This window comes from Gekko japonicus, unplaced genomic scaffold (assembly GCF_001447785.1).
Source record: "Gekko japonicus isolate JY-2015 unplaced genomic scaffold, Gekko_japonicus_V1.1 scaffold4049, whole genome shotgun sequence".
NCBI classification, from domain to species: Eukaryota; Metazoa; Chordata; class Lepidosauria; order Squamata; family Gekkonidae; genus Gekko; species Gekko japonicus.
This window is the reverse complement of record NW_015171015.1, coordinates 73,711-99,217: the sequence shown is the minus strand read 5'-3', so window position 1 is coordinate 99,217 and position 25,507 is coordinate 73,711. Positions and strand designations below refer to the sequence as shown.

The 25,507-nt window shown below is 51.4% G+C and overlaps 1 protein-coding gene across 1 annotated transcript in view; it reads left to right on the top strand.

Annotated features, from left to right (window-relative positions):
• Positions 1-25,507, top strand: part of LOC107116993 (chromodomain-helicase-DNA-binding protein 3-like) — a 41,934-nt gene that overhangs the window by 9,515 nt on the left and 6,912 nt on the right. Inside the window, exons 7-24 of the mRNA XM_015419026.1 lie at positions 1,192-1,333; positions 1,459-1,590; positions 2,586-2,703; positions 4,892-5,016; positions 6,826-7,057; positions 10,655-10,821; positions 10,929-11,106; positions 13,226-13,291; positions 14,515-14,600; positions 14,973-15,106; positions 17,349-17,493; positions 19,648-19,813; positions 20,625-20,740; positions 22,070-22,223; positions 23,062-23,163; positions 23,551-23,691; positions 24,007-24,115; positions 25,131-25,263. Coding sequence (XP_015274512.1) covers positions 1,192-1,333; positions 1,459-1,590; positions 2,586-2,703; positions 4,892-5,016; positions 6,826-7,057; positions 10,655-10,821; positions 10,929-11,106; positions 13,226-13,291; positions 14,515-14,600; positions 14,973-15,106; positions 17,349-17,493; positions 19,648-19,813; positions 20,625-20,740; positions 22,070-22,223; positions 23,062-23,163; positions 23,551-23,691; positions 24,007-24,115; positions 25,131-25,263 — 2,446 coding nt within the window. The remainder of the gene's footprint in view (positions 1-1,191; positions 1,334-1,458; positions 1,591-2,585; positions 2,704-4,891; positions 5,017-6,825; positions 7,058-10,654; positions 10,822-10,928; positions 11,107-13,225; positions 13,292-14,514; positions 14,601-14,972; positions 15,107-17,348; positions 17,494-19,647; positions 19,814-20,624; positions 20,741-22,069; positions 22,224-23,061; positions 23,164-23,550; positions 23,692-24,006; positions 24,116-25,130; positions 25,264-25,507) is intronic.

The window sequence follows — 25,507 nt, the reverse complement described above, 5'->3', positions numbered from 1 at the left end:
GAGGGGCGGGGGGGGAGGAGGAAGCAAGCAAGACGTGGCTTTTCCGTGGGTGTGAGTCATCATCCCTGGTAGGCAGTGTTCCCTCCAAGCTGAGTTAGCGTGAGCCAGCTCACAGTTCTTTAGCCTCCAGCGCTCACACATCTTTGCCTTGGCTCAGGGCGGATGGGGCTCCAGAGCAGTGTTGCCTCCAAGCTGAGTCAGTGTGAGCTAGCTCACAATTCTTTAGCCTCCAGCGCTCACACATTTTTGCCTTGGCTCAGGGAGGATGGGGCTCCAGAGCAGACTAATTTATGCAGCAGCCAAATCGCTCGCTCACAACTTTAATGCCGGTAGCTCACAAAGTAGAATTTTTGCTCACAAGACTCCACAGCTTAGAGGGAGCATTGCTGGTAGGATTCTTCAGTCTGGGAAGGAGGTGGAGGGGGTAGAGTCTGCAGGGGCAGCGAGATCGTCCGGGTTGGAGTGGAAAGTCCAGGCTCCCGGATTCTCTGGAAGGACGATTTAGATCCTGTTAAGGGGGTGTGAGAGCCAAGCATGCTGGGATCCAGAGTTTCCCTCTGCTGTTTGGCAGGAAGAGGCGGCTCTTTGTTCTGTTCAGTGCTGTGATGTTTTAAAAATAAAACAGCCGTTAACGTTGGTTTTATTTATTCATTTATTTCATTTAAAACATTTATTAGCCTTTTCTCCATAATGGAGCTCAAGGAGGTTCACGATGTAAATAAAACAGCGCACTTTAAAATACATAAAGGCAAAATTTTAAATCATGGTTTAGGACTCCTTTAAACAAATGCAGTTTTCAGCTGCCTCCTAAAGATGGGAAGTGAGGGGACCAGGTGCAACGCTCCAGGGAGGTTGTTTCAGAATCGCGGGGCTCCCACTGAAAAGGCCCTGTCTTGTGTACCAACCAAACAAGCTTCTTTGATTGACGGGGACAGTCAGGAGGGACTCTCCCTGTGATGTTCATTTGTTTCTGTCTTTTTTTACACTCTGTTACCACATTAAAAGGCCATCGTTGAATGATCGATAGAGCATGTCTCTTTTATTCATGCCATGATGAGGCTTCTTTTAGGGGGGGGAGGTGAGGTTCTTCCCAATCCTTTATGTGAAGGAGCGGGCGGGGCGGGGCGGGGCATCCTTCCTGCCAGCATGTTTCTTCCCCTCTTTTTTCTTCATTCCCCCCCCCCAATTCAGGAAATACTACAAATACATCTTGACCCGCAACTTTGAAGCTCTGAATTCACGTGGAGGCGGGAATCAGGTGTCCTTGCTCAACATCATGATGGACCTGAAGAAATGCTGTAACCACCCCTACCTCTTCCCCGTTGCTGCAATGGTATGTCCCGCACCAGCAGCTGGGTGGGCATTGTCGTGGAGTGGCACGTTGTCTCCGACGGAGTGGTCGGCTCTCCTGATAGTGGGCTCCTGCACTGACGGAGGCGGCTGTGTTTGCCTCGGCAGGAGTCCCCCAAACTGCCAAGCGGTGCCTACGAAGGAGGCGGGCTCATCAAGGCCTCCGGGAAGCTGATGCTGTTGCAGAAGATGCTGCGGAAGCTGAAGGAGCAGGGCCATCGGGTGCTGATCTTCTCCCAGGTGAGGCTGGGTGGAACCCGAATGGTCGTCCTCTTGCGGCCGATGAGGTGGGTTGGTGGCACGGGAAGAGGTGTGCCTCGTCAGGTTGTGAGTTCTCCAGTCATAGGGTGCAGGGAGGCATAAGAACATAAGAGAAGCCCATGTTGGATCAGGCCAGTGGCCCATCCAGTCCAACACTCTGAGTCACACAGTGGCCAAAAATACCAGGTGCCATCAGGAGGTCCAGCAGTGGGGCCAGGATACTAGAAGCCCTCCCACTGTTGCCCCCCCCCAGCACCAAGAAGACCGAGCATCCCTTGCCCCAGAATGAGAGTTCCTATCTATACCTTGTGGCTAATAGCCACCGATGGACCTCTGCTCCATATGTTTATCCAATTCCCTCTTGAAGCTGTCCATGCTTGTAGCCGCTGCCACCTCCTGTGGCCGGTAATTCCATGTGTTGATCACTCTTTGGGTGAAGAAGGACCTCCTTTTATCTGTTCTAACCCGACCGCTCAGCAATTCCATGGAGTGCCCACAAGTTCTTGTATTGTGAGAAAGGGAGAAAAGTACTTCTTTCTCGACCTGCTCTATCCCAGGCATAACCTTGTAAACCTCGATCACGTCACCCCTCAGCCGAGCTGTCGTTTCTCCGAGCTAAAGAACCCCAAGCACTTTAGCCTTTCTCCATAGGGGAAGTGTTCCAACCCTTTGATCATTCTAGCTGCCCTTTTCTGCACTTTTCCCAATGCGATAATATCCTTTCTGCGGTGTGGTGACCAGAACTGTACACAGTACAGCGCAGAGCCCCATCCAGTCATGAAGGGGGGGTTAATGGGGAGGAGCTTGCCTTGAGGTGACAGCTTTTGGTGGCCTTGTCGTGGCTCGGCCCTTCAGACCCCGGTGGGGCAGGGGGGAGGAGGCACATCAGTCCTGCGAGGTACAGGGATTCTAGTGGGCAGTCTGAAGGCACCAGAAATCTCATCTCCTTCCTGGGTGTCGTTTTTCAATCCCAGATGACCAAAATGCTGGACCTCCTTGAAGATTTCCTTGACTATGAAGGGTACAAGTACGAGCGCATCGATGGCGGCATCACCGGCGCCCTGCGGCAAGAGGCCATCGACAGGTTTAACGGTGAGCGCATAGGCTGCCAGGCGTGATGGACGGAGGGGCCTGCATCAGGCCGATGGCTGTTCAGGTCTGTCCAGGTGTCGTTTGCAAGGGACAGGGACAGATCGTGCCTGAGAAACATGAGCAGGAGTCGGTATCCAAAATGTCTGTGCAGAGAACAGGTGAGGGAAGCTGGTTAAATGAGTCAGCCAGAGAAGACCAGGAAGGCCCTGAGCAGCGATTTATTTATCCCGCTTTATAGATCCCGCCTTTCCTTGTGGCTCATGGCATGCATAAGTGTTGGTTCTTAGCAGAGATAAAAATAGCTTAGCGGTGCCAGAGTAAAATAATACAGACTCAGAGTCCATGTGTGTTTAAAATAGAAAGTTTTTACTACATTCTAGCATAGGGAAGGGTAACTGGGATGAAAATAACAATGGAGCTAAATTCCCTACATCTTTACACTACAAAGACAAGACTAGAAGAGAGCGAGAATGGCGTCTCATACTTCTTGAGAACAGCAGACAAAGACGGGAAGAGAAGCCATAAAATGCTAAAACACCTTAACACTTTACTTCCAATGAAACTCCTAGATCAGGGAGGATTTTCCCGGGCTTGTAGTTCTAAACTAACATTGGCTACATAAAACACATGTGACTTCCTGTGACAACACAAATAAACATTTAACCCCAGATATACTGAGTGTAATTTTAACTGGTAATACCCAACAATAAGAACATAAGAGAAGCCAATGTTGGATCAGGCCAGTGGCCCTTCCAGTCCAACATTCTGTCACACAGTGGCCAAAAATACCAGGTGCCCTCAGGAGGTCCAGCAGTGGGGCCAGGACACTAGAAGCCCTCCCACTATTGCCCCCCTCCCCCAGCACCAAGAATACAGAACATCCCTTGCCCCAGACTGAGAGTTCCTATCTATACCTTGTGGCGAAGAGCCACTGATGGACCTCTGCTCCATATGTTTATCTAATTCCCTCTTGAAGCCGTCCATGCTTGTCGCCGCCACCCCCTCCTGTGGCAGTGAATTCCATGTGTGAATCATTCTTTGGGTGAAGAAGGACTTCCATTTATCCGTTCTAACCTGACTGCTCAGCAATTTCACTGAGTGCCCATGAGTTCTTGTATTGTGAGAAAGGGAGAAAAGGATTTCTTTCTCTAACTGCTCTGTCTCATGCATAATCTTGTAAACCTCGATCATGTCACTCCTCAGCCGACATTTCTCCAAGCTAAAGTGCCCCAAGCACTTTAACCTTTCTTCATAGGGAAAGTGTTCCAACCCTTTTATCATTCTAGTTGCCCTTTTCTGCACGTTTTCCAGTGCTATAATATCGTTTTTGAGGTGTGGTGACCAGAACTGTACACAGTATTCCAAATGAGGTCGCACCATTGATTTATACAGGGACATTATTATACTGGCAGATTTGTTTTCAGCTCCCTTCCTAATAATCCCCAGCATAGCATTGGCCTTTTTTGTTGCAGTCGCACACCGTCTTGACATTTTCAGTGAGTTTTCTACTATGACTCCAAGATCTCTCTCTTGATCAATCTCTGCCAGTTCAGACCCCATCAACGTGTATTTATAGTTAGGATTTTTGGCTCCAGTGTGCATCACTTTGCACTTGGCCACATTGAACCCCATTTGCCACGTTGACGCCCACTCACCCACAATGCTCCCTCAGGCCAAAACACCAGCGGTGCCAATGCCCAGTAGAAGAGAGACGTTCCAGCCTCTAGTGTCAACGTTGGGGGGGTGTGTGTTTAAACATTTTCGACAGGGGTGTACACGGAAACCTTAAAATCCTGGCCTTTTTAGGTGCTTCTTCAGCACTTTGCAAAAGTACAAACAGCTGGAAAAGAAAGCTGCGATAGCCAGATGCTATCTGTCCATTTAACTTACAGGCGTAAAAACAGTTTGATTCTGTCAGAGTCTGAATAGATGAGCTCTTGAAGCATAAATCTTGAGGAGGCGGCACCGGATCCTTTCCTGGCTGCTCTTTTTGTGCCATTTAAGGGGGAAAGCCAAGTTCTGTCACCTTAGGAGCTGCGATGCACATGTGCGTCATCTGTGTGGATCTGTTTCCGAGGAGCAAAGCTCTTGCGTGAAGCAATCCCGAGTCTCTTTCTGAGCATTCCGGCTGTCCAGTTCGTTTGTTCTCTGGTTTTGTTTGCTTGCTGAGGCCTTTGTTCCTTTCCAGCTCCCGGAGCTCAGCAGTTTTGCTTCCTGCTCTCCACCCGGGCAGGTGGTTTGGGCATCAACTTGGCCACTGCAGACACTGTGATCATCTTTGATTCAGACTGGAATCCCCACAACGACATCCAGGTAAGTCCCCAGCCCTTCCTTGCCGTTTGCCTCTGGAATTCTCCCCTGTCACAGAGGTCTGTTCACTGAATAGGGATCCCAAGTCCCTCCGGGGGGCGGGGAAACCCCCGCCCCAGAGGCCCGTTCCCCGGCGCTGCCGGATCGGGCCCCAGGGGGAACTCCACCCTGACGTGCACATCACCCAGAAGCGACACGACCATGCCGGGCACGCTGGGGGCAGAGCCACGGCCATCCAAGGGAAAACTCTATGGTTTCCCCTTGTATGGCCGTGCCCCCGCCCCCAGCGTGCCTGGCGTCCTCCCGTCACTTCCGGGTGACGTGCGCGCGCACCAGACACCGGCCGGGAGCCCCCCGCTCCCGGCGAAGATCAACTTGGCAACCCTATCACTGAAAGCCAAGCCCCGGCTTTTCACTCTTTGGACTGGAACTTTCTGGACTGCACACTCGTGGTGCGTGTGAGGCACTGCATGCGCGCCTCTGGCTTTGTACGCTCTTGCTGTCGTTACCCCCGGGTCTGCGGCCACAAACGAATTGTCTTTACTCTTGTCTGTTTTGGATGAATGGATGGCTATGGAAAGGGGCAGGAGGTGGATGGATGAAGTTCTTTTTCAGGGCTGAATCTGCAGGTTCCTTTTTGCTTGCCGGAAAGACAAACGGTGTAGTAAATTGAGCAGGTCAAAATCAATACATCAGTCTGGGATAGCCAGATGGGACCAGTCCAGTTTTCACAGCATTATAAATTTGGAATGAATGAATGGGTGGGTGTGAGGTTGGGTAAGCCACCCTGCATGAAATCTGTTCAAGGAAGTGGAAATGCCAAAAGAAGAAGAAGAAGAGAAGGAGGAGTAGGGGGAGGTGGTGGTGGTGATGGTGGTGATTGGATTCATACCCCGCCCTTCACTTGGAGTCTCAGAGCGGCTTACAAACTCCTTTCCCTTCCCCTCCCCCTCCCCACAACAGACACCCTGTGAGGTAGGTGGGGCTGAGAGAGCTCTCTCGAGGACTGCCCTTGAGAGAACAGCTCTGAGAGAACTTGTGACTGACCCAAGGTCACCCCAGCAGCTACAAGTTGGGGAATCAAACCTGGCTCTCCCAGATTAGAATCTGCACACTACACCAAACTGGACAGGGGTGAGGCTTGGGGGATGGTGACTTAAAGGGAGCCTCCATGTTCGGTGGCAGTCAGCCTCTAATCCCAGAGCCAGGAGGCAACATCAGGGGGAGGCTCTGGCCTCTATGCTTTGTGGCTGGACCTCTGAAGTAACTGGCTGGCCACTGGGTGAGGCAGGATGCTGGACTAGATGGACCCTCACTGGTCGGATCCAGCAGGGCTCCTCTGATGTTCTTATATCAGCTAGATATAGGAAAAGATGTAGCTTTCTGAATGACAAATCCCACTTCTGTTACCCCATACTCAAAAAAGCCCCAATCCGACACCCCCTAACACCAGAGCCTTCAGCAATGACTGTCCTGAAGACCAGATCTGGACCCCTCCCCGCTGCCGTCTCACTTTGTATCATGATGACCCAGTCCCCACCAATGTTCCCTCTAAGCTGTGGAGTCTTGTGAGCAAAAATTCTACTTTGTGAGCTACTGGCATTAAAGTTGTGAGCGAGTGGTTTGGCTACTGCATAAATTAGTTTGCTCCAGAGCCCTCCTTCCTGACCTGAGACAAAAATGTGTGAGCCAGAGACTAAAAAACTGTGAGCTGGCTCACACTAACTCAGCTTAGAGGGAACACTGGTCCCCACATCACCCTGCTCTGATTCTCCCCGTTTCCTCCCCCCACCCAACCCCCCCTCCCCCCAGGCTTTCAGCAGAGCTCATCGCATCGGCCAGGCCAACAAGGTGATGATCTACCGTTTTGTGACACGGGCCTCGGTCGAGGAGCGGATCACGCAGGTGGCCAAGCGCAAGATGATGCTGACTCACCTGGTGGTGCGCCCGGGGCTGGGCTCCAAGTCGGGCAGCATGTCCAAGCAGGAGCTGGACGACATCCTCAAGTTCGGCACCGAGGAGCTCTTCAAGGACGAAAACGAAGGTGAGGGCTTTGCGGCTGTGGGGAGTGGTTTGAAGGGGTGGGTGGCAGCAGCCCTCGGTAGAATTAGAGATGTGAAGGCCCGGAAAAAAACCCGGGAAAATTCGGGAAAAACCCCGTTTTTTTTTCTGAAGCCTTTTTTGTTTTTTTCCAAAAAAATTGAAAAAAGAAAAGAAAAAAAATGATTATGGAACGTTTTATTTTAACATGATGAATAAAATATTTTAAGACAAGGTGTTCAAATATTTTCCAAATCATTTCTAAGATATATATATGGTATCAGATTGATCTAATTTCTGTGCACTGAGGACAAGCAAGTCCTAGGTTACAAACTGAACTCTCCAATGCAAGAAGAAGATGCATTTCTTCCTTTAGGAGGCGCTATTGTCACGAGAAAAGAAAAAGGTTTCAGTTTTGTTTTTGCATGTGGGCGGGTATTCTGTTTGTAATAACTGTTTGGATACACTATATTTTTAATGTGCTAGTTGTGATAATTTCATGCCAAGTAAAAATGCCCATAGTCATATTTTATGTTCCTAAAGTAACAGAATGACTTTCAAACTAGGAAAGACAAAAGAAGTGCTAATGTAGCCTTTTTTTCAAATTTTCCGAAAATTTCCGTTTTTTTCCGGAAAAAAATGGGGGGGAAAACAGGTTTTTTTCCCAAGCTTCAAAATTTCCCGAAATTTTACATCTCTAGGTAGAATGCATCGCAGCAGTCTAGCCCCCGTGGTTGCAGAGACAGGAGCGATTGCTGCGCGGTCAGCCTCTCAACAGAAAGGGCTGAGAAGCCAAGTGCACTGTGCCCGGCCTCTGTGGCAACCTGGGCTTCCAGGCACAGTGATGCATCAAGGAACTCTAGAAGCTGAACATTGAGGCAGGCGCCCCTGGGAAACAGGCACTGCAGTTTGAGACCCACATACCTGATGGACCACCTGCTCCCTTATGAACCTGCCAGACCACTGCGGTCATCTTAAGAACATAAGAGACGCTAATGTTGGATCAGGCCAAAGGCCCATCCCGTCCAACACTCTGTGTCACACAGTGGCCAGAAATACCAGGTGCCACCAGGAGGTCCAGCAGTGGGGCCAGGACATTAGAAGCCCTCCCACTGTTGACCTCCCCCCCAGCACCAAGAAGACAGAGCATCCCTTGCCCCAGAGCCCCTATCTATACCTTGTGGCTAATAGCCACTAATGGACCTCTGCTCCATATGCTTATCCAATTCCCTCTTATAAGAACATAAGAGATGCCAATGTTGGATCAGGCCAAAGGCCCATCCAGTCCAACACTCTGTGTCGCACAGTGGCCAGAAATACCAGGTGCCCTCAGGAGGTCCACCAGTGGGGCCAGGACATTAGAAGCCCTCCCACTCTTGCCCCCCCCCCCCAAGCACCAAGAAGACAGAGGGCCCTGCTTTGGATGCCACCGCCTTCTGAGGTTAGGCAGGGGGCGACCCAAGAGAAGGGCCTTCTTGGTCATTGTGGCGTCCTTGCTTATAGGGGAAATGGATTTTACCTTTAAACACTCTTTGAGTACACAAACTTGGTCGTTTTCTGCTGCCCCCAGGAATTAAAAAATCCAAATCTCTCTCTTTTGGTAGTATGACCTAGCGTCTGGGCACTTTCAGAGGACTATGTGGCCCTGAGGAAGTACTGTACCGATTTCTGGGATACGTTTAAACAAAAATTGATTTATTTAATAAAGAACAAAATTAGTTTCTGGTGATTTTGAACAGTTGCTGAAGAAAGGAACTTGTAAATATAACTGGCAAAGCTTGGTGCTACAAACTCTCAAACTCCACTCTGACAGGCTTATACACTCATATATATATAGCCACACAGGCTAGTCTCTTGGTTTTATTCACACTGAATAGAATCAGCTCTTATAGTCACTCAGACTAAATTGTTGGTCTTATTCACACTCAGAATCCTTCATACCTCTCAGAGTCACACAGACTCTCTTCGAAACTCTTCCATACCTGTCTCTCTCATATCACAGAGTCTCCCAAAACACACACAGAATCCTCTCAGGCACACCTCCTCCCACACTCTCAGTCAGCAGCCAATCAAATCACACTTGTCACCCTCTATCACGCCTCTCATATTACTGCATTCAAGCTAAACTTTTAAAGGAACACACACACCAAAACATGGAATCATTGCAGTCATGGCACCAAGACTCCTTCCTCCGGGAGGTTCGTCTGTCCCTTTCTGTAGCTATCTCCTGCCAGTGGGTGAAGACTTTTTTCTTTCGTTTGGCATTCCCTCGGTGGTCGCTCCTTCCTAACCGACTTTTTTGTGTGTGCTAATTTTATGTTTTGTATGTATTTTAACTCAGGTTTTAATTGCTTTATTGGTGTTAGGTTTTTTTTTGGGGGGGTTGATTTTAATTGTTTTAGAGTGTGGTTTATCGTGTATATTTTAGATCGTTAGCTCCCTCGGTGGCTCCTGTAAAGGCAGAAAGGCGGCATACAGATTTTGTAAACAATAATAATAATCAGGGTGTATTTGTTGGCTATTTCTGCCTACCATTCGGGCTTCGAAGGTTTTTCCGTCTTTTCTCACATATAATAATTATAACGTGCCAAAGAAGCCTGTTATCCCATCAGGGATTGAACTAGGGGTGAAATCCATGGCCGTTTGACCACCAGTCCCAGCATACTTTGGGGGAACTTAGCAGCAGTTTCCCCACCTGGTGGAACACACGCCCCATCGAGATCATGGGGCCCTGCGGGATCTCACTCAGTTCTGCAGGGCCTGCAAGACGGAGCTCTTCCACCAGGCTTTTGGTTCGGGCAGCGGGCGTCCGCGTATGGCCTCCCCCGAGGTTGCTGTCTCCTACCTGCCAGCCACCCATCTACCAGCAACCGGCCATATCCAGTTTGGTGTAGTGGTTAAGTGCGCGGACTCTAATCTGGGAGAACCGGGTTTGTTTCCCCACTCCTCCACTTGCACCTGGCTGGAAGACCTTGGGCAAGCCGTAGTTCTGATAAGAGCTGTCCTTGAAAAAGAGCAGTTTCTGTCAAGAGCTCTCTCAGCCTCACCTACCCCGCAGGGTGTCTGTTGTGGGGAGGGGAAGGGAAAGGAGTTTGTCAGCCGCTCTGAGACACCTTTGGGTAGTGAAGGGCGGGGTATCAATACAATCTCTTCTTCTTCTTCTTCTTTATCAGTATGAATGGGTCGGAATTTTCCCCAGCAGCTGTAACTGCTGATTTTAAATGTTTATAATGTAAAGGTTTTATTGTGTTTTAAACCTCACTGTATTTTTTATTGCGTTTTTTAATTAGACTACAAACTAAAAAAGAAAATAAGGGAACTACAATTAGGGAGAAAGAAAAGATAACCACTACTGACTAAAAACCCAAGAGTAGGCGATCATCAGTAAAGCTTGAATATAAATTTTTCCTTAAATCGCTAATATCTTTTGAACTTAGTCAGACATGCTAAAATATCTTTGGAATATTAAATTTAACTGTATTATTGAAGATTACGTGACCCGCCCCGAGGCCCGCTTGCGGGATGGGCGGGATACAAATGCAATAAATAAATAAATAAGCCCCAGCCCTGATCCGCGGCCTCCTCTTCTCCCTCTCCGCAGGGGAGAACAAAGAGGAGGACAGCAGCGTCATCCACTACGACAATGAAGCCATCGCACGCCTGCTGGACCGGAACCAGGATGCCACCGACGACGCGGACGTCCAGAACATGAACGAGTACCTCAGCTCCTTCAAGGTGGCGCAGTACGTGGTCCGGGAGGAAGACAAGGTGAGGGGGAGGGAGGGGGAGAGACCAGGCGGCAGAGGCTGAAGCGCTGGAGCCGGTGCGGGCACCTCTGTTTGTGTGTGTCCCTGACCGGCCCCTCCCCCCCTCAGATCGAGGAGATCGAGAGGGAGATCATCAAGCAAGAAGAGAACGTGGACCCCGACTACTGGGAGAAGCTGCTGCGGCACCACTACGAGCAGCAGCAGGAGGACTTGGCCCGCAACCTGGGCAAGGGGAAGCGGGTGCGCAAGCAGGTCAACTACAACGATGCGGCCCAGGAGGACCAAGGTCAGCAGCACTGCGGGGCGGGGGGGGGGGGGCGTGGGGGTGGTTCAAAGTGCCTTGGTGGTGGTTGGGGGGAATTAAGAGTCCAGGAGCTTTTCCTAGGAATCCCATCTCCACCTGGCTTGACGGGGGAAGGGGGGGTTGAAACTGGCAGGAACCCCATAGTTTGGGGGGGGGGGATTTGTTGCAAGGTTAAAGCCATTTATTGAAAATTTAAGCCCATAATGCAGAGGATTCAAGCAAGTACCAGTTTCAGTATTCATCTTACAGAAGAGAACAGACAAACCAATACTTATAAACAGGGCTCTTTTTGTAGAAAAAGCCCAGCAGGGACTCATTAACATAATAGGCCATACCCAACAGCAGGAACTCATTAGCATAGTAGGCCACACCCCTGACAGCACAGCTCATTCGCATATTAGGTCATACCCCCATGTTACCAGAAGTGTGGTCATCCAGCCACACCCACCTTTTGCTTCTTATTCTCTTTACCTTGTTTGTTGTCAAAACCCAGGGCTTTTTGCATGTTAGGCCACACACCCATAGTTGTAGCCAATCCTAATGAGTTTCTGCTGTTGGGTGTGGCCTATTATGCTAATGAGTTCCTGCTGGGCGTGGCCAACTTGGGAGCCAGCCGGAACTCCGTTCCTGTGCGTTCCTGCCCCAAAATAGCCCTGCTTATAAACAAATAGTGCACTTATTATTAATTTAGGAATTATTCTCTGTTTAGGAGTGCATTCCGGCCACTCCGGCAAGACCTAACCACGGTGCTGGCGGAGGGTGTTAAATACCTTTAGAATCCAGATTAGCTGTTAATCAAGAAATCAGATTGTTCTACCGAAACCCAGACCCCTCCTTTTCTGACCAGAAGACTCTGACCGGACTCATTGTATTACTGGGTTAAAAACACCCTCCCTGTCTAGGCAGGAGCTTGGAGCCATGGGTCCTCACATCTAGATGTTTTGGCTTCGAGGCTGGAACTCAGAAATGTCAACAGCTCTTTTAGACCAGAGTGCAGGGTGCATCGCCAGACTGTAGTGCCTCCTGCCATGCCTTATGGGAGAGAACCAAACAGAGAGGCGCCCAAGCCGATTCCGGCTGCTGTACAGAACTGCCCCGTCTCGCTGATTTTTCCTGCTACAGTGGTGGTGGGAAGGACCGTCAAGACGCAGCCGACCTACGGTGGCGACCCTGTGTAGGGTTTTTAAGGCTTTTCCTTTTTCTCTAGTTCATCTTCACACGAGGTATAGAGTTGTCTAAGAAAAGATGTAGGTTAGAGAGTGGCTAGACAGGATATCTGCGATCACCAGTAAGCACTGGGTTTCAGGTTTCTTGCTCTTCTCTCAGTTCATCAGCAATTTCTTGCAAGGGCAAGGGGTTTGCCATTGCTTTCCTCTGGCAAATTGTTCTTGGTGGTCTCCCTTCCAATGACTAACCAGGGCTGACCCCACTCAGCTTCTGAAATCCAATGAGATCAGGCTAGCTTGGGCCATTCAGGTCAGGGCTCTTTACCTACTGTAGAAGTGGGCACAGAAGATTATCCTGTGGGGTTAGTACAGCTCCAGCAAGCTGGTTTGAAGAGATGTTTAAACGGCAGCAATTGAGGGCTGCGTGTCTGAAGATAGATCAAGATGGGTAGCCGTGTCCGTCTGTCTGTACTCTGTACCAGTAGGAAAGAGTTGCTTGTCTACTGCTGCGTAACTGAAGGACTGTCTCCTTCTGTATGTCCCTGTGTGCCAGCTACAGTCATCAGGCAGACATCTGTTGGCTATCCCGCCAATTAGGATGGCTTGTCTGGCCTCGACCAGAGCCTGGCCCTTTTCCCGTCGCAGTTTCAGCTCTGTGGAATGGACTCCCTGAATAGGAGAGGGGACTCCCTCCTTGAAAATTTTCAGGAGGCGCCGTGAGGCCTTCCTGTCTGCCAAGGCTTTTGAGGAGGGGGCTTGCATTGGAAGGCATCTTTTAAAGAGGGTGGGGTGGAGATTTGCGGTTTGCAGTTTTATTTTGGCTTTAACCGGAAACGGTTTTTAACCCTTGTAAGCCCCCAGAACCACGAGGGAAGGCAGGATATAAATATTTTACTAAACAAATTAAATACCTGCTTGATCTGGTGATGTTTCAGACAATCAGTCTGAGTATTCGGTGGGCTCCGAAGAAGAGGATGAAGATTTTGACGAGAGGCCGGAAGGTGAGGGCCTGCTTTTCCTTACCCTCTTGCCCGCCTCGGGCTATCGTCCCACCTGTCACCTGCCCAGTTTCCCCACATGGCACGTGTGAACTTCTGTCGAGCAGAGAACAGGGGGTTACCTTAAGCGCTCCAGGTGGCTTGCTGTCCTGGCCTGGCGAGAGAAAACCCTTTTCCTGCCCTGTGTGCGCTCATTCCCGAATCTTGGCCCGCCCCAGCCTTGCTCCATCACACCTCCCCTAGAGATGTAAAATTTCCGGAAATGTTGAAGCTCGGAAAAAACCCCGGTTTTTCCCAGTTTTTTTTGGGGGGGAAACGGAAATTTTCGGAAAAATTAGCATTTCTTTTGTCTTTTCCAGATTGAAAGTCGTTCTGTTACTTTAGGAACATAAAATATGACTATGGACATTTTTACTTGGCAAGAAATTATCACAACTAGCGTATTAAAAATACAGTGTATCCAAACAATTATCACAAACAGAATACCCACCCACATGCAAAAACAAAACTGAAACCTTTTTATTTTCTTCTGACAATCGCACCTCCTAAAGGAAGAAATGCCTCTTGTTCTTACATTGGAGAGTTCAGTTTGTAACCTAGGACTTGCTTATCCTCAGTGCACAGAAATTAGATCAATCTGATACCATATATATATATTTTAGAAATGATTTGGAAAATATTTGCAAACCTTGTCTTAAAATATTTTAGTCATCATGTTAAAATAAAACGTTCCATAGTCAATTTTTTTCCTCTTTCCTTTTTTCCTTTTTTCCAATTTTTCGGGGAAAAAACAAAAAAGGCTTCAGGAAAAAACGGGGAAAAAACCGTTTCCCCCCCAAATTTTTCCGTTTTCCCCCCCGGGCCTTCACATCTCTAACCTCCCCTCTCTAATAGGACTCGCTCTCTCGTGCTGGCCTGGCCGAGCATGAGGAGAGGCTGCTTTCTGTCCCAGCGGCGGGCTGCACTTGGCTGTCTGGGATTTCCGCCAGCCCTCGGTGTGAGCCTGCCAGGGGACTGGGCTCCCTTCCTGCCTTCCCCGGGCCAGACGAGTGTGTGTGGCCTCAGGCAGGCCAGCACGATGGGGGGGGGGGGACTTTGATTCGGCAAGCTCTTTCTCCTGCCAAGCCAGGAGGAGGCTTTCTGGGCACCCGGCCATGCCTTTAGCAATGCTCCGGTGTGGGAAGGGATCTGATCCTAAGCCCCCGTCTCTCGCTCTGCTCGCCAAGGTCGCCGGCAGTCCAGACGGCAGCTCCGGAATGAAAAGGACAAGCCCCTCCCCCCGCTCCTGGCCCGGGTCGGCGGGAACATCGAGGTGAGAGGGCAGCCCCCGCAGGGTGGCTGGCAAGGGGTGGGGCGGGGTGGTGTGGGTCCCCTTCCCTACCGGCAAGGCAGGGTTTTACCAAAGAGGGCGAGGGTCCTGTCTGTGCAGTGGGCGCTGGGAAGTGAGGGATTTTGGGGGGCAGGTCTGATTGGAAGCGGGACGAGCTCTTTGGGAAGGCGCGAAGAATCAGCGATGTGGTGCCGAGGAATGTTACCAAACGGTTCACTGTATCGTGTGCGCGTACCCCAAGCAGTGGGTGAGTTGCCTGGCAGGATGGCTGCTCCCCCCCCAGCAATGCCCTGCCGCAGACCCTCCAGGGTCTTCTAGTCACAGTAGCTAACGGCAGCGCTTACTCGCTCCCAGGTGCTGGGTTTCAACACTCGCCAGCGCAAGGCCTTCCTGAACGCCGTCATGCGCTGGGGCATGCCTCCACAAGACGCCTTCACCTCCCAGTGGCTGGTCCGGGACTTGCGGGGCAAGACGGAGAAAGAATTTAAGTAGGTGGCTGCGGGGGGGGGGGGGGCGGGAGCAGTGTTTCCTCTAAGCTGAGTCAGTGTGAGCCAGCTCACAGTTTTTTAGCCTCCGGCTCACACATTTTTTGTCTTCGCTCAGGAAGGAGGTGGCTCCAGAGCAAACCAACTCATGCAGTAGCCAAATCTCTTGCTCACAACTTTAATGCCAGTAGCTCACAGAGCAGAATTTTTGCCCACAAGATTCCACAGCTTAAAGGGAACATGGATTGGCAGCATGCATTTTTATTCCCTAAAGGATGGAGGGGGCCGTGGCACAGTCCGTGAAGCCTCTGCTTAGCACGCAGAAGGTCTCAGGTTCAATTCCTGGCGACATCTTCAGTCAAAAGGATGATGCGAGACCCCAGAATGCTGCTGCCAGTTGGAGTAGACAATACTGACCTTGCATGACTTAGAGTCACACATCGTGAGACTCCTTCCGGGAAGTTGTATGAATCCCGTAGAACTGATAGGCAGGCACGGCATGCCCGAGAATTCCATTTTGAAGGAGCGGCTCTCTGGCCATTCTGGAGATAAGATGAGCTCGGAAAAAGAATGAGCCACACCTGCTCAGAAGCCAGAGGGAGGCCGGACGGGAGTCCTGCGGCTCCGTGAAGAAGCCTCTGTCTCGCGTGCAGAAGGTCCCAGGTTCAATCCTCACCATCTCCCTCTCAAAGGGCCAGGCAACCGGTGTGATGAAAAGACTCTGGAGTCTGCCAGTCTGAGTAGGCCAGACTGACTTTGATGGGCTAAGGGTCAGTGTTCCCTCTAAGCTGAGTTAGTGTGAGCTAGCTCACAGTTTTCTAGCCTCCGGCTCACACATTCTTGTCTTAGCTCAGGAAGGAGGGCGCCAGAAGAGCAAACTAATTGATGCAGTAGCCAAATTGCTGGCTCACAACTTTAATGCCAGTAGCTCACAAAGCAGAATTTTTGCTCACATGACTCCACAGCTTAGAGGCAGCATTGCTGAGGGTCCAGTTCAGTATAAAGGCAGCTCTGTGTGTGTACTCCCACCCCAAAGGAAAATGGAAGTGAATTTGGGGGTGGGGAGGGCAGAATTCAACCTCACCGTGTGTCCGTTGCCGTCAGTCTGTGTTGCGACCGACTCCCTTGAGCCCTTCTCGGAGGGCAGGCGGATCAAACACCAGGCCCCTCTTTGCCAAGTGATGATGGTTCTTACTCATCTGACTTTGCCTCCTAAAAAAATCTTCCTGTCTGTCTTTCCTGGAGGGCGAGGTGAAGAGGCGACCCTCCCCTCTCTCATGCAGACACAGAGTGACCCCCTCGGAGGAGGGGAGCCGTGACCCACTGCACTGGGGAGCCCAAGGTGTGGCTTCTTCCAGGTTGGCTCACAGCGACAGAGACCCCGGGGGCTTGCTGGGTGAAGATGAACGAGAAAGTCTGATGGCAAAACCAAGGAGGGGAGGGGAGCAGCCAGGCTGCTCTCATAAGAACATAAGAGACGCCAGTGTTGGATCAGGCCAAAGGCCCATCCAGTCCAACACTCTGTCACACAGTGGCCAGAAATACCAGGGGCCACCAGGAGGTCCACCAGTGGGGCCAGGACACTAGAAGCCCTCCCACTGTTGACTCCCCAAGCACCAAGAAGACAGAGCATCACTTGCCCCAGAGCCCCTATCTATACCTTGTGGCTAATAACCACTGATGGACCTCTGCTCCATATGCTTATCTAATGCCCTTTTGAAGCCGTCCATGCTTGTAGCCCTCACCACTTCCGGTGGCAGAGAATTCCACGTGTGAATCACTCTTTGGGAGAAGGACTTCCTTTTTTCCGTTCTAACCCGATCGCTCAGCAATTTCATGGAGTGCCCACGTGTCCTTGTACTGTGAGAAAGGGAGAAAAGCCGCAGGACTCCAGGGCCTCCACAGTGTGCATCTGGGAGCCACGTGGAATACTCTTCCCTTCCCTTTCCCATGGGTTTCCTCCAGTGGTCTGAGGGGTTACTGGCTGCTTCGGGGGTCCCCAGTCACTAGAGTTCTGCAGCTGAAAATTTGGCCAAAATTGTAAGCCAGTGAAAAGAGTGCAGAACTCCCCTCCTTTTCCTTCCCCACACTTGGCCCACAGAATGCAAAGCGCAGCAGCTTGCCAGGCACCGAAAGCAGGAGTAGGTGGATCAGGACCGCATGGTGCATTGGTGAATACCACCCCCCACCACCACCCCCGTTTGGCCTAGGTCCTCATTCCGCCGTCGTTTTTCTGCTTCCTCAGGGCCTACGTCTCCCTCTTCATGAGACACCTCTGCGAGCCCGGGGCCGACGGCTCAGAGACGTTCGCTGACGGGGTGCCCCGCGAAGGGCTGTCGAGGCAGCAGGTCCTCACCCGGATAGGCGTCATGTCTCTGGTGAAGAAAAAGGTAGGGAAGCACGTGCCCGAGCAGACATTCAGAGCCTTTTCTGCAAAGGGAGAAGGCAGCCGTGAGTGCCTTAGAATCCCAGTTTCCACAAATAATATCCCAGCCCTCAGGTTGGTGGAGGAGAAGCCTGAGAATGCGGGGCAGTTGTCCCCATAGAGGTTTTTTTGGTATGAGTAATTGTCCTTTGGGAGTGCCGGAGAATTTATTTATTTATTTATTTAGAATTTAATTTGTTTGCGTGTTTAAAGAACTCAAGGCGGATTACACTGTAAGCAATGGTGGTAAAAATACATATAAATCACCATGATTTAAAATTTCCAATCAGGATTGCCAGTAAATAAAAACTAAATTAGTCAAACGCGTTCTTAAATAAAATTGTTTTCTACTGCCTCTTGAAGATCGAAAGTGGGGCTTCCTGGGGAGTTTGTTCCAAAACTGTGGGGCTGCCACCGAAAAGCCCCTCTTTGGTGTGCCCACCAGATGAGCGTCTTTGATTGAACATAAGAACATCAGAAGAGCCCTGCTGGGTCAGACCAGTGAGGGTCCCTCCAGTCCAGCCTCCCGTCTCACACAGTGGCCAGCCAGTTCCTCCGGAGGGCCAACAGCAGGGCACAGAGACCGAGGCCTTCCCCTGATAAGAACATCAGAAGAGCCCTGCTGGATCAGACCAGGGAGGGTCCCTCTAGTCCATCATCCCGTCTCATACAGGGGCCAACTAGCTCCTCCTGAGGGCCAACAACAGGGCACGGAGGCCGAGACCCTTTATGTTGGGCTTATGCCCCTGTAAGCCGCCCTGAGCCCGCTTGCGGGGTAGGGCGGGGTAGAAATACCTAAATAAATAAATAAAATAAATAAGGACACCAGAAGAGACCTGCTGGATCAGACCAGGGGTCCGTCTAGTCCCAGCATCTTGTCTCACACAGTGGCCAACCAGTTCCTCTGAATGGCCAACAACGGGGCAGAGAGGCCGAGGCCTTCCCTTTATATTGCCTCCTGACTCTGGGATTCAGAGGCTGACTGCCTCTGAACATGGAGGTTCCCTTTAGTTGCCATGGCTAGTAGCCATGGATAGACTTATCCCCCATGAACCTATCTAATCCCCTTTTAAAGCTGTCTATTCCCGTGGCCATCAAGAGCCAACTTGGTGTAGCGGTTAAGAGCGCTGGACTCTAATCTGGAGAACCGGGTTTGATTCCCCCACTCCTCTTCCACATGAAGCCAGCCGGGTGACCTTGGGTCAGTCCCAGCTCTCTCAGCCCCACCTACCCCACAGGGGGTGTCTGTTGTGGGGAGGGGGAAGGGAAAGGTGATTGTCAGCCGCTCTGAGACACCTTTGGGCAGTGAAGGGCGGGGGTATAAAAAGCAACTCTTCTCCTTCAATGCATCCCCTGGCAGCGAATCCCACCTTTCAATCACTCTCTGTGTAAAGCCGCATTTCCTTTTTGTCCGTCCTGAAGCTGCCGCCCCTCAGATTGGTGGGACAGTCAAGAGCCCCCCCCCCTCCCCTGCAATCTGAGTTCCCGGGTAGAAGTTGTATATTTTGGAGCGCTGCATGCTTGTGTGGGCCGCTGGGATTTTTCGTAGAAAAAGAGCTAGGGGAACTCATTAGCATAACTCATTAGCATATGCCACACACCCCTGCCATCACCGGAAGTGTGTCATATGGCCACACACCCCGCCCCCAACGGTCCCGGCCGCCGGCGGTGGCCTTGCAGCTCCACTGCCAAGCCCCATGAGGGGCCCGGCGGTGGACCTGCAAGGCCGGCGGGAGTGCGAGGAAGCCCCGCAAAGGCCCTCTCTGGCCCCAGGCAGGCAGGGATGGGGAGAGGCAGGGAGGAAGCAACTTACCCTCCCTCTTCTCCTGCCTCCTCCTGGCTGAATGAGGGCCGGAAGCGGGGCGGCCGGAAGCAGGGGGCGGGGCTTCGTCATGTGCCCTGCCCCCCCGTACCTCACCCGGGGGAACTGGGATCCCCCGCGATCCCCCCCTGAAATGACCTCTGGGCTGAAGGGTCCCTCGGAGAGAAGCAAGACGGAGACAGCAGGGGGTGCGCTTTCCCACCCCTTTTGCCGTGGGTTGTTCTTTCGCCACCCTCGTTCCTGTCATCGCAGCCAAAATGTGTTGCTCACAGAGGAACGTCTCTTTTGTGTGGGCAGGTGCAAGAGTTTGAGCATATCAACGGGCGGTGGAGCATGCCGGAGTTGATGCCCGACCCCAGTGCCGACTCCAAGAAGTCCTCCCGAGCGTCGTCCCCCACCATCAAAACCTCCACCACCACCCCGGACCCTAGCTGCACCAACACTCCCTGCACCTCCAAGCCAGGTATGCATCTGGGGGACATGGGGGCCCATGGAGGGTCCCGGGCCGTGGCATCCTATATTTCAAATAACTTTTCATCACAGACCAGAATCCATCTCTAGGAGGCTTAAATTCAAGCCAGCTGGGTATGGGAAAGTTGTTGCAGAGGCTTTTAGTTATTAGGATTTCTAAACTGCCCTCTCGGTAAGAATTAGGAATGGTTACAGAGATTAGATTGCTCCAAGTTAGTGCCAGTGTTCAGGGGATCTGAATTGTGCCACCCAGTTGGAGTAACTTTACATTTGTATGTGTCCGTGTATGTGAACCCTGAATTTAGGCCACCTGTACGTAATGAAGTGGCAGCCCACACTGTGGTTAAGTGTGCAGACTCTAATCTGGGAGAACTGGGTTCGATTCCCCCCTCCTCCACTTGCAGCTGCTGGTGTGACTTTGGGTCAGTCACAAGTTCCCTCAGGGCTGTGCTCGCACAAGCAGTTTCTCTCAGAGCTCTCTCAGCCCCGCCTCCCTCACAGGGTGTCCGTTGTGGGGAAGGGAAGGGAAAGGAGATTGTGAGCTGCTCTGAGACTCCTTTGAGTAGTGAAGGGCGGGGTGTAAATCCAATCTCTTCTTCTTCTCTTCTTCTTCTATTAGCACATGTGTAAAACAGACCAAAATTTGGGTTTGTTAATATGTTAAACAGTTATTAATTGGGAATGGCTCTGGTTCAGTTCAGTTGTGAAGTGGTCCAGAAGGTATATCAGATTGTAGGGACATGTGTATTTGGAGAAGGAAAGGAATTATGAGTATTCCCAGGACCGATTATCCATCTCACCAGCTACCCCAGCTCCAAGCGACAAAGGGGACGGGGGAGTCCTGGCAGACAAGGAGGAGACGGAGGCCAAAGATGAGAAACCAGAGAAGGAAGCCAAGAGCGTGAAAATGGAAACAGAGGTTGGTGCTTCTGCAGGGAGGATCTCATCCACACAGCCTCACAGGAGAGGGAGGGGCAGTCTTGCAGGGGCGCTTTGTGGGGAATCCTGACTCAGGGGAAGTCTTTGAAAGGAAAAGTAATGAAGGCACCCAGTTTGGTGTCGTGGCTAAGTGCGCGGAGGACTCTAATCTGGGAGAACCGGGTTTGATTTCCCACTCCTCCACTCGCACCTGCTGGATGACCTTGGGCAAGCCACAGTTCTCTCAGAGCTGTTCTTGAAAAAGAGCCGTTTCTGTCGGAGCTCTCTCAGCCCCACCTGTCTCACCAGGTGTCTGTTGTGGGGAGGGGAAAGGAGTTTGTAAGCCGCTTTGAGACACCTTTGGGTAGTGAAAGGCGGGGTATAAATCCAATCTCCTCCTGCTCCTCCTCCTCCTCTTCTTCTTCGTGTTCTTCTTCTTCTTCTGATATGGGGTGTGCCAGGGGCCCCTACCCTCCTCCTCGCCTTCTGTTTCCTTTTCTAAGGGGCCTTGCCAGCTTAAAATCAGATCATTGTTATATTTATTTACTTTACAAAGTTTGTATCCCGCCTTTCTGCCCTGACAAGGACCACCGAGGTAGCTAACCACTTAAAACGTACGTGATAAAAATCACATTTTAATTCTTGAGTTGTGTGAAGCAATAGCGCCACCTGCTGGCGGTGAAGATACCACCACAGAAGGACCTTCGCGGCCCTTTAATGCTGTCATGTCCCCTGCCAAGCATTTTTGAGCCAGGCAGAATGTCTAGTGATGAGCTGTTGGCGCAAAGGGTTGCTTATCTTAAGAGAGCCAGTTTGGTGTAGTGGTTAAGTGCGCGGACTCTAATCCGGGAGAACCGGGTTTGATTCCCCACTCCTCCACTTGCACCTGTTGGATGACCTTGGGCAAGCCATAGTTCTGACAAGAGCTGTCCTTGAAAGGGCAGTCCTTGAGAGAGCTCTCTCAGCCCCACCTGTTGTGTCTCTTGTGGGAAGGGGAAGGGAAAGGAGTTTATAAGCCGTTCTGAGACTCCCAAGTAAAGGGCGGGGTAGAAATCCATTCTCCTTCTCCTCCTTCTTCCTAAGAGAGCTTAGCAGCCACAGGACCGTCTCCCAAACTGGGGCCTTGTGTGTGTGCCAAGCATTTCCCTAATGGACAACTCGTCCTTACTTACTTGTCTATTATTTGCAAAAATTGTATCCTGCCTTCCTGCCCTTACGAAGGCCACCAGGCAGCTCTCCTTGAGCCCCACCAGCCTTGACCCAGTTGTGTCCTGTGAGCACCCGTCTCTAATGGCCGTCTGCCCGTGTCCCTTTGCTTCGCGTTTCCTAGCCTTCAGGTCCCGAGCAGCCCATTTCCAGCACCTTCCCGGGGGAGAAGACAGAGCTGGAACCATCCAAGAAACCCGAAGAAGAGGGATCGATGGCCTTGGGAGAGAAGGAGCCGGAAGCGGAGCCCGCTGTCAAGGAAGAGAGAGAGAAATCAGGTGATGGTTTCTAGGAAAGAGATTGTTTTCTTTTAAAGGGCGTGTGTCCAGTTGGCCTTGTGTTGGAGAAATGCGAGGTCAGTGGCGTTTGCAGTCTTGATCGGCCTCGTCACGGTGGCGTTCTGTGAGCAATACAGAAGGCTGCACCTACAGTGGTCAGAATCAGTGTTCCCTCTAAGCTGAGTGAGTGTGAGCTAGCTCACAGTTTTCTGGCCTCCAGCTCACACATTTTTGTCTTAGCTCAGGAAGGAGGGTTCCAGAGCAAACTAATTTATGCAGCAGCCAAATCGCTCATAAGAACATAAGAGACGCCAATGTTGGATCAGGCCAAAGGCCCATCCAGTCCAACACTGTATCACACAGTGGCCAGAAATACCAGGTGCCCAAGCACCAAGAAGACAGAGCATCACTTGCCCCAGAGCCCGTATCTATACCTTGTGGCTAATAGCCCATGATGGACCTCTGCTCCATATGCTTATCTAATTCCCTTTTGATGCCGTCCATGCTTGTAGCCACCACCACTTCCTGTGGCAGTGAATTCCATGTGTTAATCACTCTTTGGGTGAAGAAGGACTTCCTTTTATCTGTTCTAACCCAACCGCTCAGCAATTTCATTGTCCTGGTTTCTCAAGAGGGCCAGACACTTGGCTTTCCTCTGACCAGGCAAATCAAAGAAAGATGCTGTCAAGATTGCTGCGGCAGGTCCCTGCACCCCAACACGACCTCCTCAGCACCTCGGGTCTCTAGTGCAGGCTTGCTAAGGTTTCATTGCAGTGTGAGGCTCTCAGCTGTGTCTGACTTTACACCTGACTTTACACTGTCCCTGTCCTTACCAAAGTTCTAGAAGCTGATTCGGAGAAACTGGCGGCTGATGAGAAACCTGCTGAGAGCGAGGAGAGCAAGGAAAAGGCTGAAGGGGAGATGCAGGAGGTGAAGAAAGGTAACCCGGGCCTGCGGTGGCCGGAAATCCGCCTGGCAGGATGACTTGGCCGGGGGCTCTTTGCAGAAAATGAGCATTTGGGGGACTTGGTCTGGGCAGCTTCTGGAGACATTCGGGGTCCTTTGACTTGGCTTCCGAGAGGGGTCGAATGGGCCAAGGGGTGAGCAGGAGCTGTTTGGAAAGAGCAAAAGGAGAGGCGGTCTCTCCTCTACCTCTGGTAGACCTTTGCGGGATGATTCCACGTGGCCGTCTGTGTGGTCGGAGGCGCAGGAGGGGAGGGAGGTAGAAGAACTTGGGGGGGAGGGAGAATTGTCCGGCAGGGGACACAGGGAACTTGGGGCCGGTTCCTCTTGCCCACCTTCCTGTTTTAACCATCCCTTTTAAAAGAAGAGGCAAAACCCGAGAGGGAGCCGGGGAAAGAGCCCAAAGCCAGCAGCATCAAAGACGACAACCGGAACAACGGCAAGAGAGACGACAAGGCGGAGAAGCCCCGCTTCATGTTCAACATCGCCGACGGCGGCTTCACAGGTGAGGCATCACGGCGCCGGGAGGCACGATGGCAGATGCGCTCATGCAGCCCTGGGACAGTGGGAGTGTTGCGCCTGCACAAGTCACGGCAGCCTGTTTTGGCCATCAAGGGAAGGAAGCCGGCGGTGTGTGCTTTGCGTGTGTGTGTGTCTGTGTTGCCCAGCTGAGAGGATGCGTTGTGAGTGCCACGGTCACGTGGGTGTCACTCCGACTGCTTGAAACGAGAGATGCTCGCTCGCTCGCTCCGAGTGCGGAACTGAGGAGCTTAACTTTGGACGTCTCTTCTGTCCGTCTTTGTTCCTCTGGACCTTTTAGAACTTCACACCCTGTGGCAGAATGAGGAGAGAGCTGCCATCTCCTCCAGTAAGCTTAACGAGATCTGGCACCGCCGGCATGACTACTGGCTACTGGCTGGCATCGTCCTGTATCCTTTTTGACCCGCTCGTGCCCTCGAGGTAGAGGGGAGGGTCTCTCTCTCTCTCTCTCTCTCTCTCTCTCTTCCCCACTCTGTATCTGTGGCCAAGTGGGGAGAGCAGATTCTGCTGCATGCAAATGACTGGGATGGGTGGCAGAGCATCGGCTTGGCACGTAGAAGGTGCCAGATTCAGCCTCTGGCATCTCCAGATAAAAATATCAAGCAGCTGGTGATGTGAAAGACTTCTGCTTGAGATCTTGGAGAGCCAACTTCAGCCAGAGTAGACAGAAATGACCCTAACGGACGATGGGTCCGGTTCAGTAGAATGCAACTTAATTTGTGACCTCCCCACACCTGAAACAGGAATTGGTGCTTACAGCTTACAGGGGAGGGGGGAGTGTAGATCCTAAAGGCAGGAAAGAACCCCTCTGTTGATTATCCTAGACCAGGGGTGTCAAACATGCAGCCCAGGGGCCAGATCAGGCCCCCAGAGGGCTTCCATCAGGCCCGCAGTGGAACCGGCTGTCTTCTGCTTCTTCTTCCAGTTCTGCTGCTGCTGCGTCATCGTAGGTTTGCAGCTTACAGATACACACCTGAACAGCATACTCAAGATTGCAACAGCACAGACATTTTGATGCAATAATCCAGAGCAAGAGGTGTCAGTTTTCAGACACTGTTAAATAAACAGAATATTGCAAGAGGGCTAATGTTCTAAGCATGTTTTTATTTTAAGTTTAAAAAACCCTTTGTGTCTGTGTCCTTTATGAAGTTTATATCTCCGCTCCCTGGCATTACCTTTTATGACACACACGGCCCGGCCCAACAAGGTCTCATTTATGTCAGATCCGGCTCTCATAACAAATGAGTTCGACACCCCTGTCCCAGGCAGTCCCTTGCTGTGTGGTAGAGGAGACAACGATGTCTCTCAGCCTAAGATGCTTTCTGTGTGCCCTCCTGGGGGGGAAAGCAGCAGGCTCTTTGCTCCAGCCGTGGAGATTCCTTAATGCCCGCTGTTGCTGTGCAGCCACGGCTATGCCCGCTGGCAGGATATCCAGAATGACAACCAGTTTGCCATCATCAACGAGCCCTTCAAGACAGAAGCCAACAAGGGCAACTTCTTGGAGATGAAGAACAAGTTCCTGGCCAGGAGGTTCAAGGTAAGGAGGGCGGGTGAGGACGGCGAAGGGACTGGGGCGGGGCCGCGTTCTCAGAAGTCAAGCACCGCTTCCGCTTTGTAACACGAAGGCTTGCCTCCTGCATTTTAAAACTTCGTTTTGAGCATAACTGGGCAGGACAGTCATCATGACCAACTTGAGTCGGCAGCCTTCGGAGTAATCCCCAGTAGACCTGACCGTGCAAGCCATGTACACTGTGTATCCAGGGCCGGCTCACTCACTAGGC